The 16745-nt window shown below is 35.6% G+C and overlaps 1 protein-coding gene across 3 annotated transcripts in view; it reads left to right on the top strand.

The window, feature by feature from the left end:
- Positions 1 to 16745, top strand: part of LOC106883579 (ATP-binding cassette sub-family C member 4) — a 151740-nt gene that overhangs the window by 20073 nt on the left and 114922 nt on the right. For all 3 annotated transcript variants that reach the window (XM_052971336.2, XM_052971338.2, XM_052971339.2), the window contains exon 2: positions 8872 to 8982. In XM_052971336.2, the coding sequence (XP_052827296.1) occupies positions 8872 to 8982 (111 nt within the window). The remainder of the gene's footprint in view (positions 1 to 8871; positions 8983 to 16745) is intronic.

The raw sequence follows: 16745 nt of genomic DNA, 5'->3' as shown, positions 1-16745 counted from the left end.
CGGTTTAAAATAAAGTGTTTTTCTCTGCATGGAGAGACAGCATCACTTGACAAAGAAGCCGCTGAGAAGTACCTTCATTGAGGACAAGAGGTACAAGCCAGAACAGGTTTTCATTGTGGATGTGACTGGCTTGTTCTGGAAGAAGATGCCTTCCAGAGTGTACATCATGAAGGACGAAGCCAGAGCCTCAAGATTTAAGGCACAGAAGGACAGAGTGACACTAATTATGTGTGGCAATGATTTTTCAACATTTTCTTATTGTTTTTTGCTTTGTCTCAATGCAGTAATCTATATATATAAAAATGAGAATGTGTGTCTGTCTGTATGTCTGTGTGAATCCCTAAAACTCGAGAACTACGCAACCAATTTCATTCAAATTTTACACATGCCTTACTTAGGGTTCCAGTTGTGTTTTAGTCAAAAAAAATTATTAACTTCTTGCAGAGTTCGAGCACACGGCAACATAATATCTCCTCCACTATTTAAGTATTACGTGTCAAAATTGAAACAAAACACTCATGTCAAATACTTTCACTTTAAAAATGAAACTATTCCACTAACTGAAACAATCACATTTCGACACTGTAGTGACAGATACTTTCACAGAGAGTGAAAGAGAGAAAGAGAGAGACAGAAAGAGAGAGACAGAGAGATGTATATGTATACATATACATGTATATGTACACCATTTCGATACTGTAATGACAGATACTTTCAGAGAGAGAGAGAGAGAGAAAGAGAGAGATGTATATGTATACATATAGATGTACACGTATATGTATATATACATATATATAGATCTATACATACATGTATATGTATACATATGTGTAGATGTATATATATATATATAGATGTACATCTAATATGTACACATATATACATATATACATGCATACAGATATCTATACACATATACACCCATCACACACACATACACATGCACACAAACACACACATTAGTCATTTGTTTTCTTATCCAAAACTACGTCAAAAGTACTGAATGGATCTTTATGAAATTTGGAAATTATATTCTTTGCATAACGGCCATAACTCCCATGAAAATTCATATATTTTTGATGTTGATGAAATGTTAACCCGAACATAACAGATGAGCATTATTTAGAAAATGATGTCACACGTTATCGAGGCTACCATTCTTTCTGGATGTGCAAAAGGGGATGACGTCTTTATTCCAAGAATTCCTCTTACTCCATCAGGAGCAGACATTCCTTTTACATTCAGAAGACTACAATTCCCCCTTCGTGTGACTTTTGCCATGTCCATAAACAAATATCAGGGTCAAACACTGTCTGTAGCTGGTCTTCTCTTGGAAGAGCCCTGCTTCTCACATGGACAACTGTATGTTGGCTGCTCAAGGGTGGGCAGCAACAAAAAACCTATTTGTATATGCTCCACAAGGGAAAACAAGGAACATAGTTTACAATGAGGTGTTATAATCACAACAGCAAGAAAGTATGTACATGATCACCTTCTTTTACGAAACTTCATTGACTTTCATATATTTATATTGATATACATATATATACGTGTGTTTGGGTGCGTGTGTGTATATACATCTCTATATATAAAGATGATGCGTAGTCTAGACGGCGTTTTTAGATTTCCTTATTCTCTTTAACCCGGGCAACGCCGGGTATTTCTGCTAGTAAATAAATGAATAAAAAGAGAGAAAGAGAGAGATTCAAAGACATTCATATCTGTTATAATATACTGCAAAATATATCTGTAGATTTATTAGCTAGAACTGTGTGCTATGACAAGTGTAAACAATTTTTCTAGTCAATATGTTCATGGACAAAAAAACAAAAAAGAGCTGCATGCATGTTTTAAATCTTATTGGTCTCTTTGTTATCAACTGTGCACCTCTCTAATGATCCATGAACTCACTATTTGTAAATCAGTGAAGGCACATGTTTTAGTGGTTAAGGCCTTCAGCTCATGATTGTAATGTCATGAGTTTGATACCCGGTTGCATGTGTCCTTGAACAAGACACTTTATTTCATGTTGTTCCAGTCCACTCAGCTGGCAAAAATGAGTAGTACCTGTATTTCAAAGGGCCAACCTTATCACATTCGTGTGTTTGTGGAGTGCTTAACCACTTGCACGTTAATTTCACAAGCAGGCTATACCAGTGATTGCATCAACTGGAACGCTTGTCATTGTAACCAACAAACTCCCATTTATTTGTTAGCCCATTAATATTAGGGGTTAAAAGTAAACTGAATAGACCAATTTTCATATTCATCACTTAATGTTTCATCCAGCTGTTTTCTAGGTACACTGTAGCAATGAAAACAAAAGACTGTTAACATAGCAGTAATTCATATTTGTGTCCTGCCCAGAAATAAATGTAAGTAGAATAATATTGTAAATCAGTGATTCCTAGATGGTGCATCATTCCACACCTGAATGTGAAAAATAGAAACTGAAATTCTAAATTTTAAATTTTGGCACAAGACTGGCAATTTTAGGGGTGGGGTTAAGTTGATCTTATTGACTCCCCAGTGTTCAGCTGGTACTTATTTTGTCAACCCTGAGAAGATGAAAGGCAAAGTCGACTATACCAGAATTTGAACTCTAAATGCAAAGACAGACAAAATGCTGCCAAACATTTTGCTGCTAAGCATTTTGCCTAGTGTGCTAATGATTCTATCTGTTCATTGCCCTTGAAATTCTAAGTATAAAATCTTCACAGCTATATTTCATTTATTGAATGAAGATCTAATTACTTAATAATTTCTTGTAGTTTAAATTATTTATATTTACTGGATAAAAATTAAGTACACTAGGTAATAAATTAGTCAAATATAATACCATTTTTAATTTTACATACAGTATGTCAGAATATTTTAATTTGCTTAAAAAATACATTGAGAGTAAACAAAAATAAAAATAAAATAGTGCTTAATTATTTCATGGAGTTTAAATTATATTTACAGGATAAAATTAGCAAATTATATAGTACATTACAGAAACATAGTAAATATATTTTTATTTTTTCATACACAAACCATCTCTAAAGATCTATATTTACTGTGAAGTATATGTAATCTATTCTACTCTGTAGTACTTAATGTAGTTATAAATTACTTGTCGTAAGTCATCGAAATTATAAGTAGCTTGGTTTTAAGTGCAGTGTTGTGACGATGACTGCTCAGACATTATCTGGTACCATAATTGCTTTAGCCATCCTATATCCAGTACAGTACAACACTGGGCATTAAAGAACAGGATACATTAGTGTGTAGAATTCAAACCACATAATAATATTATCAATAAAGGGTAAAAAAAAAGAGGTAAAGACCCCCTTCAATCATGAATGACCATGAGATTGCTCCTAGAAAGTTGCGCTCCAAGGCAAGGAAGACCAGCAGCTACCCATGCATACCAGCCTTCCCTCTCCATGCCACTGATGTTATTTAAGGGACAGGCAAAGGCCTATACAGCTTGGTACCTGTGATATCGCAACTTATTTCTACAGTTGAGTGAACTGGAGCAACATGAAATAAGGTGTCTTGCTCAAGAACACAACACACAGCCTGGTCTGGGAATCAGACTCATTACCTCATGATTGTGAGCCCAAAACTCTGACCACTGAGCCATGTGCCTTCACTATTAATAAAGGACAGAAAGCATATGTGTTATTTTGTAAAACATACAGTCATTTCAGCTAACAAAGGCCAGGTTTACATAATTATGTAAATTACCAACAACATAATTATGTAAATTACCAACATACAGTCATTTCAGCTAACAAAGGCCAGGTTTACATAATTATGTAAATTACCAACACATGATGTAGGAAATAAATAAATAGATAACAGAAGTTCAAGGCTGTGTCTTCCTCAAATTGAGGTAGGAAGACGTGTGTATATATTCAAGGGCTTTCATACCATTGCCAACATATATGACAGAGAGGGGGGGGGGGAGAAGAAAGGGACAAAGCATGAAGTCTGTAAATAGCGAACGAAGTTGTAGCTATAGTCTAGTGATAAATCAAAGACTCAGCACCAGATGGTAAAATGTCAAATTTAGGGTGTTAGTTCCAGACAATCAGTTGTCTAACAGCTAGACAAGAATGTGAGTGGAGGTGAATTTGGGCAAGTGTCTTCTACTATAACCTCAGGCTGGCCAAAGCCTTGTGAGTGGATTTGGTAGCTGGAAATTGAAAGAAGTGCATTGTGTGTGTATATATATATATATATATATATATATATATATATATATATATATATATATATATATATGTATGTGTGTATGTTTGTGTGTCTGTGTTTGTCTCCCCAACATCACTTGACAACCGATGCTGGTGTGTTTATGTCACTGTAACTTAGCGGTTCGGAAAAATAGACCAATAGAATAAATACTAGGCTTCCAAAGAATAAGTCCTGGAGTCGATTTGCTTGGCTAAAGGCAGTGTTCCAGCATGGCCACAGTCAAATGACTGAAACAAATAAAAGACTAAAAGAAAAAAGTATGTATGTGTATATATATATATATATATACAAATTATTAGGGTGGCTATTTGCAATTTAGAGCTGAAAAGCAGTAGTATAGTCATCATTAAAGCGACTGAGGGTGCTAATCAGCACCAGCATTGCTAGAAATAAGAGTCAAAACAACTTTTAGCCATGTGAGAGCACTTGTCTAACAACTGATAAGGGAGACAAGCTCCCTATGGCAAGTGAGATGTTCATGTTCTTTATTATATTTTGAGATTCAATTAAATTGGCAGTTTTCTTTTAATAATCTGCATCCTACATATTTCCATTTCAAGAAGCTTTTGACTTTCAACTCCCTTCCAGGCAATGTTCAGATAATTAGTTACAAAACAACAAACGAGAAGTTTAATTATATCTTCATTGAAATAACAAATGTAGTATACATCTAAGTTTGCTTTCAGCTCTCAAATTTATTTGCCAAAAATATATATGTATGAAATCTTATCCACGTTGAACTTTATAAGAATGTCAGCTGGTTGCTTAGAAATTCTGTGGAAAAAGATTTTATAAATATGAAAGTATTTTACTTTGCACTTACTTGGTCGCTGACAAGTATTACTAGTATCATAAAAAAAAAACATGATATTGTTCCTTACTTATTAAAGTAAGTTCACCATGATGGAGATATGAGTATAAAAGCTCTGAGCAAAGTTGTTTGTCAGAGAGAGAACATCTTTGTAAATATTTCCTACCTGTTACACCCCATGTATTCGGTAGCATTAAATGTATGGGTAGGAAAGATTTAAAATGGAATTGACATAATGTAGTATTAGATGTAACTTTTTTTAAGAATGTAGGATGTGATTTAAAAGAAATTTTTCTAGTAGGTCTAGTTACTCTACAGACACTCTTTTCTTGACCTCAGAGTCGATAAAAACTATAGGATATATAACCAAAAATGAAAGTTAAGAGACATTTTTCAAAGTCACTTCTGTCAAAAGGTCATACACATGAATGTTGGTTTTTACAAGCATAAAAGCTATTATTTCAATGGTTACTGAATATTTCAACCACCTGATCAGTGATATAGCAATAATTTGTAATACCAGATGCTCTCACTAGTTATGATGATGAAGGTTCCAGTCAATCCAATCAACAGTACAGTCCCCTTGTGAAATTAACATATGAGTGTAACCTCAGGGAGATTCAGTGTGAAACAGAATGTGACAAGGTTGGCCCTTTGACATACACATACTGTTCGTTTTTGCCAGCAGAGTGGACTGGAACAACATGAAATAAAGTGCCTTGTTCAAGGGCACAACATGTTGCTGGGAATTGATCTCACAACCTTATGATCGTGAGCTGAATACCCTAACCACTAAGCCATGTGCCTTCACATCCTTGCACAATAACGCCTGTATTATTTGTAACTTGTATTATATCAAGCCAATGAAGGAGCCACTAAATGCATTAGCTTGATCTATTAGAAACAGAAGTATTAAAAAAGGAAGGATATTCTACAAAATCAACACAAAATGAAATAACACAACACATAATCTTACATAATTGATACTGAATAATATACACTCCCTGTGCATCAACGACAGCAACTTACACATCTTATAATCTATGCAAGCAACTGAATAAATTTGCTTCCCATCACATGGTTCTGGGTTTTGCCCCACTGTGTAGCACCTTGGGTAAGGGTCTTCTGCTATAGCCCTGGGTTGACCAAAGTCTTGTGAGTGGTTTTGTTAGATGGAAACTAAAAGCAGCCTGTTGTATGTGTGTGTGTGTGTGTTTGTCTCCCCATCCACTGCTTGACAACTGGTGTTGGTGTGTTTACATCCCCATAACTTAATGATTCAGCATTAATGACTGTTAGATTAAGTATCAGGCTTAGCTTAAAGAAAATAAGTACTGGGGTCAATTCATTTGACTAAAAATTCTTCAAGGTAGTGCCCCAGCATGGTTGCAGTATAATGGCTGAAACAAATAAAAGATAAGACAGGATGGTCACGTCTAGAATATTTTTGCTTATAAAACTACCCAATCAAGGCTGACCTGGGTTAAACAGCAGCTTGTTCTGTAAGAGTGCAATTCCTGATTATAAAATGAATGACAGTACAATTAAAGGTGGATAGTATGGAAATTGGAAATAAGTTGATGGGAATCTTTGATAGTGTTAGATAAAGAAAAAGGCAAGCGATTTATATCTTTAAGAGAGAATTTCAAGTAATTTAATCTAATATCAAAGACCATGACATCAGCACTGTTGATCAGCAGACTTTATAAAAAGTTTGATAAGTTTTATTACTATGAAGAACAAAGAATCTAGCATTTTTAGTTCTTGTCCTTCATCCGTGAGTAAGAAAGAAAGAGAGAAAGACGTGTTGTCACTATGGCTGTAAGCTAGTCAATGACCCAGCAGACTTATAATCAATGATATTCTGTCTGTAACCATCTTTTATTCAGAGATATACTGGATTACATTATCCAATGCAGCCTACCTTTTGTTTTCCTTTTTTTCAAGTCAAGTTTTGACAGAATCAATAGAGTATAGGACGGCATGTCTCACAGCATTTAAATGCTTTTCTTTCATTCTAAACTCAAATCCTGCCAGTCAAACTTGTCTTTCATCCTTTTTGGGGGTCAACAAAAGCACCACTCAAGTGCTGTGGTTGATATAATCAACCACACCTTCTCTCAAAATTGACAGTCTTCTATCTATCTTAGAATTCAGTATTAATTCTGTAATGTAGTTGATAGGGCCATTAGGGAATAGAAACAGGCTTGGAAGGACTGGAAGTGTGATGGTAGCAGGGAACTGTATCAAATTGCCAGAGGGAAGCTAGGAGACAGGTTTACTTAGTCAGAGGGGAAGCAGATAAGAAGAAATTTGCCAATGTTCTGCGTCGTGAGGACCAGAGACTTGAAGTGTTTTGAATTGCAAGACTGTGTGAGAGAAAATTCTGATGTTATAGGAGAGAAATGTGTCCACATGGATGGTGGCTCATTTGCATTTAATGATGCTGCAAAGAGAGAGACTTAGAAACACCACTATGAAAGGTTGCCAAATGAAGAGAATGAATGAGAGAAAGAGAGTTTGCCAAATGTTGACCCAACAGAGAGACCAGCTATTCGAATTGACAGTACATTGGTAGATAAAGCAATTAAGGGTATGACAGGGAAAGCCCCCGGCCCATCAGGAATCACTGCTGAGATGCTTAAAATATCTGGCAGTGTAGGCTATAGTCTAGTTAACTGAGTGAAATCAAAGTCATGGCCAATGCCAGTGCCACCTGACTGGCACCCATGCTGGTGGAATATAAAAAGCACCATTCAAGAATGGCTGATGCCAGTGCTGCCTGACTGGCAGCCATGCAAGTGGCACATAAAATGCATCATTCAAGTGTGGCCAATGCCAGTGCCACTTGACTGGCACTCGTGCTGTGAAAAGCACCATTCAAGCATGGCCAATGCTAGTACTGCTTGATTGGCACCCGTGCTGACAGCAGTGCCGCCTGACTGGCTCCTGTACTAGTGGCACGTAAAAGCACCGACTACAGTCTCAGAGTAGTTGGTGTTAGGAAGGGCATCCAGCTGTAGAAACCATGCCAAATCAGATTGGAGCCTGGTGCAGCCTCCCAGTTTGCCAGTTCTCAGTCACACCAGCCAACCCATGCCAGCATGGAAAGCAAATGTTAAACAATGATGACCTTGATGAATTCCTATAAAATCATGCTTTAAATACTGCATTTTTATTGGAAGAAAATGGTCAAATTGTAAGGATTCTTTAATATTGGAGTGACATTATTGCCTGTAAGCAATTTCTCACCATAAATATAGACAACTTATCAGTTGCCATAAAGAATTTTAAACAATTTTTACTGTCTTTGCCACTACCTCCCTACTCTCCACTTTTTAATGTTCGCTTTCTTCCTCTCCTTCTCCATCATTTCCCTCTTCTTTTTCTACCACTTCTTTTTTCCTGCAGATTCTTTTACATCATACCTACTTTGCAGACACATTGCTTCACCCATTAGATGACTCTCACCACCCACAAAAAGTAGATAAGACTCAGAAAACAAAGCTGTATCACTTTAAGGAAGTAAAATTTGTATCACTTTAAGGAAGTTTGTATCATAGAACTAGGAGTGCTTTTGGGCAGGTTGGTATCAAAAGGGTTAAACTGTTTTTTAAATAAGATACTTTAAAAATATTTATCAATGCGCAGTTTCACTCTATTTCTAGATTAAATGAACATTTATTCATTGCTGTTCTAAGATTAAAAAAAAAAAAAAAAAAAAAAAAAAAAAAAAGCAAAACGAAGTAATACATGTTGCATATTTATAAATATTTTTGTCTTAATTACCTCTGAAACTGTTTTGACTTTACTTGTAGGTGGCTTAATCCTTTACTTTCTCTTGGATACAAAAAGACACTAAACCAAGAAGACTTGTTTAATGTTCTCAATGATGACAGTTCTGATATTTTAAGAGAAAGACTTACAAGGTACGTATTGTTTTCAGTTTTGCTAAATAAGTGACAGACTATAGCTGTAGACATTTTTGTTTAACTCTTTCAAGCTGGGTGGTACAAATAAAGTACCACTTATTTGCATCAATTTAATGAGTGGTGGTGCATAATTCGTACTGTAACTTAAAATTCTTTTTGCTGTATGGCCGGTAGCTCAGAAAATGTACTATCTCATCTATCAGCCAATCAGAAGCTACCCTTACATCTGGCAACAATTTCTGCGACACAAACGGAATATTTTTTCAGTTGAATCCATTTTGTGCCAAAGGTCAGTTGACTAAAAACAAGAGTACAAATTTTTGCTATAAATTTTTGCCCTTCTAGAATCTTTTTTGGCCTCTCTATTTCGCCCCCAAAAGACTTAAGATAAGTGTGACTATGACCCCTTTTACCTTTACAAATTCAAATTCAAATTTCCTTCCTCCTCTATTTGGTTACATAACTGGACAAACAATTGATCCAGTATTGATTTCTAGGATAGGTACAAAGCCTCAACTTTGGGTGATTGGGTGATTAGATTGACATCATCCTCAACTTATTTTACTGACCTTTGCAGGCTGAAAAGCAAAGTGAACCTTTGTAGGATTTGAACTCAAATCACTATCAAATCATCATCATTTTGATGTTCACTTTTCCATGCTTGCATGGGTTAGACAGAATTTGTAGGGGTAGATTTTCTATGACTAAAAGCCCCTTCCTGTTCCAAAGCAAGGTAATATTTCTTGACTGGATGTGATTTCATGGATGGCTGAAAATGAATGACTCAGCTTGTATAACAGTGGGAATAAAGATACACTGCTAAACATTACAAGATATGTTGAAAATTCTACTGATTCTGCTATTTCACAACCTGTTTTGATCCAATCCAATATTATATATTCTTTAAGGTGGGGAGATGGCAGAAACATTAGCTCACTGGGTGAAATGCTTAGCAGTATTTCGTCTGTCTTTGTGTTCTGAGTTCAGATTCCACTGAGGTCGACTTCACCTTTAATCCTTTCAAGGTCGATAAATTAAGTACCAGTTGCATATTGGGGTCGATCTATTCGACTGGCCCCCAACCCCAAAATTTCGGGCTTTGTGTCTAGAGTAGAAAAGAATATTATATATTCTTTGATGTAATATTAGCAGCATGATAAATAGAGATTAATAAAATAAGTGGCTGTGTGATAAGAAGTTTGATTTTCAACCACATGGTTCCTGGTTCAGTCCTGTTGCATGGCACCTTGGGCTAATGTCTTCTGTTATACCTTCTGTCCAGACAAAGGTGTGTGAGTGGATTTGGTATATTGAAGCTTAAAGCCCATTACACACACACACACACACACACACACACACACACACATATATATATATATATATGTATATATATATATATCATGTGTGTCTTTGTGTTTTTATTCGTCCCCCACCACTGCTTGACAGTCTGTGTTGATGTGTTTATATCAATGTAACATAGCAGTTTGGCAAAAGAAACCAATAGAATAAGTACCAGGTTGAAAAACAAAATAAGTACTAGGGTTGACTCATTCAACTAAAATTCTTCAAAGCAGTGCCCCAGGATGGCCACAGTATAATGAGTGAAACAAATAAAAGGTAACTAACTTGAACAACCAAACTCTTGAAGGCAGTACTTGACCATGGCTGCTGTCGAATGATTGACAAAGCTCTGGACACATGGGATAATCTGGTCCTGAGTTACTTATGCATTAGAAAAAGGTGAGATGGTCATAACTGGAATAGCTTTGCTCATAGATCTGCTTAGTCAAAAATGACACGGGGCTAAACAACAACAACATCCAATGACTGAAACAAGTTAAAGAATAATATAAGAATATATAGATATATAAAAGAAACCTACATACATACAAGTATGTGTGTGTGTGTGTGTGTGCGTGCATATGTGTGTATTACAGGTGGGCAGTTGATGAATTATATGGGCATTATTCAGATTTCATAGGTATGACTGCATGTGCCTCAATGCTGAAATCAATCCACTTACTAGCTGAGAGTATTCTCCATGGCATATAGGGCTTCATTTTTACTCTACCACATGATATCCAGAAGTCCTATATTGGGATTACCACTAATGACTTTAAAAAGATAATATAACCAACAATTTCACTCCTTTCGTTGTCAAGGAGAAAGTAAACTCTACAACTTTGTCCCATTTTCTGTGGAAGTTTAGAGACCAAGAGTATGAATGCTCCAAATATCTGAGGACAACGTTGATAGGGCCCCTCCACACACTAGAAATTGCAGGCTTTGCCTCTGAGAAACTGCATATCCTGAAGCAGCTTGCAGTGTCCCCTCATCAAAAGAGCTGGTATGATTTTTCTAAATGTTAGGATATGAACATTTCTCTTGGGTCTGTTTTACATGGTTATCCTGGAAATTAATATCAGGAAAAATTGTAGAGTTAACTTCCTTGCAAACCATTGTTTATCTTAATCAGATTGTTTTCTTTATAGCAGCTGGTCTTCAGCTTGGCCTTGGTGTTGCAGTCAGAGTGGTTGGTGTCCTTCTCAACTGCACCTCACACATAGTAATCTATGGGGTTACAATTGGTAGAATTTGGAGGCCAGAAATTGAGGTTACAAGTTGTAGAAATTCTTTAACAACCACTTCTGACTCTTTCTTGTTACACACATAACCTTTCAGTAGCAACTCTCTCCAGCCAGGGATTGACTACTATCTCCAGCAGCTTTACGTAACTGTCTGAATTGAGCTGAAGGCCCTGTTCAAATTCCTGTGGGGATAAATTCTGGTGTGGGGGTGCAGTCAAGACGCTTGCTGTCTCCCTTCTTGCTGGCCATAATAAATAATTATTAACTTTCAACTCTCCATTTCCTTTCCTTCAATTAACTGAACATAAATGATATATATATATATATGTATATATGTATATATGCATGTATGTATATATGTGCGCTTCATGATTTTCCTTACACTTTCCAGTTAATTTGAGTATTTTATAAATTTAATGTTTGTTTCACAGATCTGTAACTACTCTTTGACTTATCAGTCGTTTTCTAAAGTTATCTTAGATTTGTGAATTTGGAGCATTTCCTATTAATTTGGAATAACTTTCCTACTTTTCTTATTCTCTACTACTGTTAGATTTGCCAAATTCTTTTGTTTATTTCTGCACTTTTAGTAATTATTATTTTGTATAAATAATCATTATTTTGTATATATAATCATCTTTAGATGAATGGAAAGCTCAGTTCATTTTGGTAAGATTCCAAACCAAAACTTTAGACTGTTGAACTGTTCGTAGTTGGCAAAATTTGTTTTTAAAAGATAATATTTTAGCTTGAATAATTGTTATAGAAGGTAAAAATTACAGAAGCCTGTTATTTTATCCTATCTCATTATTATGTAACTGTAAATGTTCACAAAAAAGATCAGTATTTTTATTATTGAAAACTGCCATGGTGGGACTGAACAATGAGTTTAAATATAGCATGTGGTCTTGTATTATTCATTAATATGCAGTTTTGTATTCTGTAAAAATGAATGATTATTTTTTAAGTAACATAATGTTCTCATTGAAACTTAATTCATTATATAATTTTAACTCTATACAATTAATTATATAATTTTAACTCTATATAATTTATTATGTAATTATAACTATAATTTATCATATAATTTTAATTACCTAATATAGATTATCTGGTATTTGCTTATTCATGGTAATGACTAATTAGGAATAGACACTTTAAAATGTTGGTGATGCTTGACATATTGAATGGTGTTAAATGCATTTTGGCACCTGACAATGCTCTCAGGTGTGGGTAGAATGGAGAGGAGGGAATTTTTCAGTTAGAGGTAAACTCTATGAGTAGTTTTCTTCTGTCTAGGGGCTACAACAAAAAAAGGAAAGAAAAGAAAGAGGATTTCACGTTTCGAGCGGAGCTCTTCATCAGAAATATAGGAAAAGTCCAAAGAAGGGAAGATGGAGAAAGAAAATCGCCAACGATGCACACGCAGTTACATATATATATACACACATACACGTACATACATAAATACACACACACATACAGACACACGTATATCATCAACATCATACTGGCATGGGTTGGTCAGGATTTGATTAATCCAAGGACTGCATCATGCTCAAGTATCCCTTTTGGCATAGTTTCTATGGCTGGATGCTTTTCCTAAAGCCATTTACTTTACATCATGTATTGGGTGTCTTTTTCTTGTCACCTGCACTGTAAGGGTTGCCATGCAGCTCAAAGGACTATGAGCCCTGGGGGAGATAAGGGTGTTGCCTTCATGCTAGGGGAAGAAAGGTTAAAACTATGAAAAGGTGGAAGGTGGTGGTATCAGAGCAGGTTCTTGCAGAGGATCTGCATAGCTATTCATGTTTAGTAAGGGGAAGGGAGAGAGAGACAAAAAAGAAAACAGTCAGTAGGTTCTGCAATCAGATAGATAATGGCAATGAGGGTCCAGGTACCTTCCCCCACCTCCACAAGATGCAAGGTGAGTAGAAGTGGATGGGTTGATAGTTTTCAAGATTGTATGGGAAGGAGATGAGGGGATGGGAAGGCAGACTGCAAATTGAAGGGTGGATGAACAATGAGCCATGAGTTGGGTAAAATAGAGGGTTGCAGAATTGAGTGGGGTGGTGAGCAGTAGAAATAGTAATGATAATTCTGTTGTCAGGGACAGGACAAGAAATAGAGAGATGACAATGGTCGGGTAGCCCCCCCCCCCCCCTCCGGAAGGATGGTTGGGCAGGGGAGAGGCAGGGGAAAGGCAGGCGTAGTACATAGAGGTAGGAATGAGTCACTGTAATGTGGTTTGAGAGCACAATGATATTTGTATTTGCATAATGTGTGTGATAACTGTTGACAGTTTTTATGATTTGAGGAAATCTGAACTTATGAACTGTGCCCCACACATGATCCTTATCAGTTTTTATATTTTTGTTTTGTTGCATTGATCTATTAAGTCTCGTTTGTCTGCTTTATGTTACATTATTAAGAGCAACTAAGGTGACGAGGTGGCAGAATTGTTTGCATGCTGGACAAAACGCTTAGCGATATTTCACCTGTTGCTACGTTCAGAGTTCAAATTCTGCTGACTTTACCTTTTATCTTTTCAGGGTCAATAAATTAAGTACCTGTTGAATATTGGGGTTGATGTAATCAACTATCCCCCTCCCCTAAATTTCAGACCTTGTGCCTATAGTTGAAAGGATTATATACATATATAAATAAGATATATATGTTACATAATACACATGCACACATGCATGTACGCTATGAGGAGATTAACAGAACTGAAACAGACTTTGTTGGGTTTTATGATTTGCTAAATCTCATGATTTACTCTTTTTGATCAAATTTGATCAAATGCCTGTTTGCAGTGTGTTAAATGACCTTATTACATATATGCTACAAGGAGATTAAGAGAACTTATCTAGTCTTTGTTGGGTTTTATGCTTCGTTAAATCTCACAATATACTGGTTTTGATCAAATTTTGTGCCTGTGTACCATGCGTTAATGACTTTATTACTTCAGTTTTGTTGGCTATGTATTTAGTGAATGTTACTGAGTCGCTGTAGATACTACTTTTGACTGCAGATACTACTTTTATTGTTAATATGTTGCTGTTGTTGTTGAACTCCAGGTTAACTCTGCTCAAGTATTGCTTCTAACAAAAATTGAAACAAAGTAGTATGTAACTATATTATATCGGTTTCAAATTTTCGTACAAGGCCAGCAATTTTAGGGGAGGGAGTAAGTTGACCCAAGTGTTCAACTGGTATATATTTTATTGACCTTGAAAGGATGAATGGCAAAGTCAACCTCAGCAGAATTTGAACTCAGAGTGTAAAGACAGACAAAATGCCACTTAGCATTTTGCTTGGCATGATAATGATTCAGCCAGCTTGCTATCTTATGTAACTATATTATAGTATTGAATAAATGATAACATTCTCTAAAGTACATTAATGGGTTATGCACAAACATTCCATACTTATGATTGGAAAGGCAAGAAGATATTTCTTCAACAAATATTCATGATGCGAGAATTTTTCCTAAGTTATTTAGGAGCTACAAAATCATCTTGAATTTCTTGTGTGGAGAGAAGAATAAAGTTACATAAAGAACTCAAATTACTCTTCTGGTTTGAGAGAAAGGAAGATTATCTCAAAACTAGATTTCATCTGTTTCTCACTTTTGCATCACTATTTGATTCTTGGACCTTAAATCTTGCTCATATTCCTTTTTATTTATGCTTGTAGTTGTGATGTGGTTCAGCTTTTGTTTATCAGCATTCTATAGGTATTCACAGTATTATTTTTTTGCTTCTTTGTTATACAGATGCTAAAACTCTCTTCATGGTGTATGTTCTCAGTTTTTTTTTATTTTGAAACATTTTTGTTTCATTGTTTTTGTTTGTTGCTTGTATTTTTCATTATCCATTTTTGTTTATTTATTTTATATCTGATAATTTTTAGTTTTTGAGAATATATCTTCCTCAATAAACTAGTCTTCTGAAATTTGCACTAATTTTCTATCCTGCTATTATATCTTAATCTTGTGGTAACGTTGTTTAGTTGGATAGAGTGTTGCTGTAAAATATGTATGTAGTATGTAGTAGAAACATGGCTCAGTGGTTAGGGTTTTATACTCCTGATCGTAAGATTCTGGTTTCGATTCCTGGACCAGGTGATGCATTGTGTTCTTGAGTAAAACACTTCATTTCACACTGCCCCAGTCCACTCAGCTGGTAAAAGTAAGTAATCCTGTGAAAGACTGGTGTCCCATTCAGGGAGACTGGAAATCTGGCTCTGTGTTCTTTACAGAGTAATGTGGACTAACCAAAGAAACACATTGAAGCCATGATAATTTATGATCTTTTAAAATTTATTTTTTGAGAAAATTGAATAGTAAAGTCTGACACTTTATTTAAATTGTCATTTTCATCAATTATCAGCTTATTTCTTACAAGCAATGCAGGGTTTTACATGCTTCATGTTTTATACTTTTTATGCATTAAATTCAAAGTAGACATTCCATTTTTAGCCTTGGCCTGAATGATATGGTGTTTGTTGGTATCATTTGTGTGTGCGTGTGTGTGTGTGTGTGTGTGTGAATGTGTGTGTGTGTGTGTGCGTGTATGTGTGTGTGTGTGTATGTGTGTGAGAGAGAGAGAGAGAGAGAGGTGGGGGAGACTGCACCTGTTTAGTGGTAATTTGAAATGTATTTTTTTACATGTGGTAGTTAATTGGCCATTAATGTGATCATTTGCAATGCATAAAATGTACATGACAAAGAATCCAATAAAATTTTGCTAAAAGTTAATCCTCATTTTTTAAATATTTTCTTTAATGTCATTTTATTCATGTTAATATTTCTTAGAGCAGTGAAGTAACACTGTCTTACTATTTATACCAGGTGCTTTGAGCACTAATAAAGAAGCAATTATAATTTGTCAGTTCAAGATAAACTCTTCTAACCTACAAGTGTCATGAACTGGGCTTGTCTGAGATGTACACATAGCAATGAAACCATTCTACACACACTTGTCCAATGTTCAAATGTTGTAGATATGTGTGGAATGATGTTGACCATCAGCCTGTCGCATGTAGGACAGATACAGCTATCAGCTAAATCCATTGCAAAGCTTGTCCTGCCACCTTCTTTTGTCCAGGAAGGGCTGGTAGCTTTTATCTGTTTAGTGACTTTAGTGAAAGGTGTGTTGTAGATGAAAC

Source organism: Octopus bimaculoides, chromosome 1 (assembly GCF_046866305.1).
Source record: "Octopus bimaculoides isolate indiv1 chromosome 1, ASM4686630v1, whole genome shotgun sequence".
NCBI lineage: Eukaryota > Metazoa > Mollusca > Cephalopoda > Octopoda > Octopodidae > Octopus > Octopus bimaculoides.
This window is presented reverse-complemented; position numbering and strand designations above follow the sequence as displayed.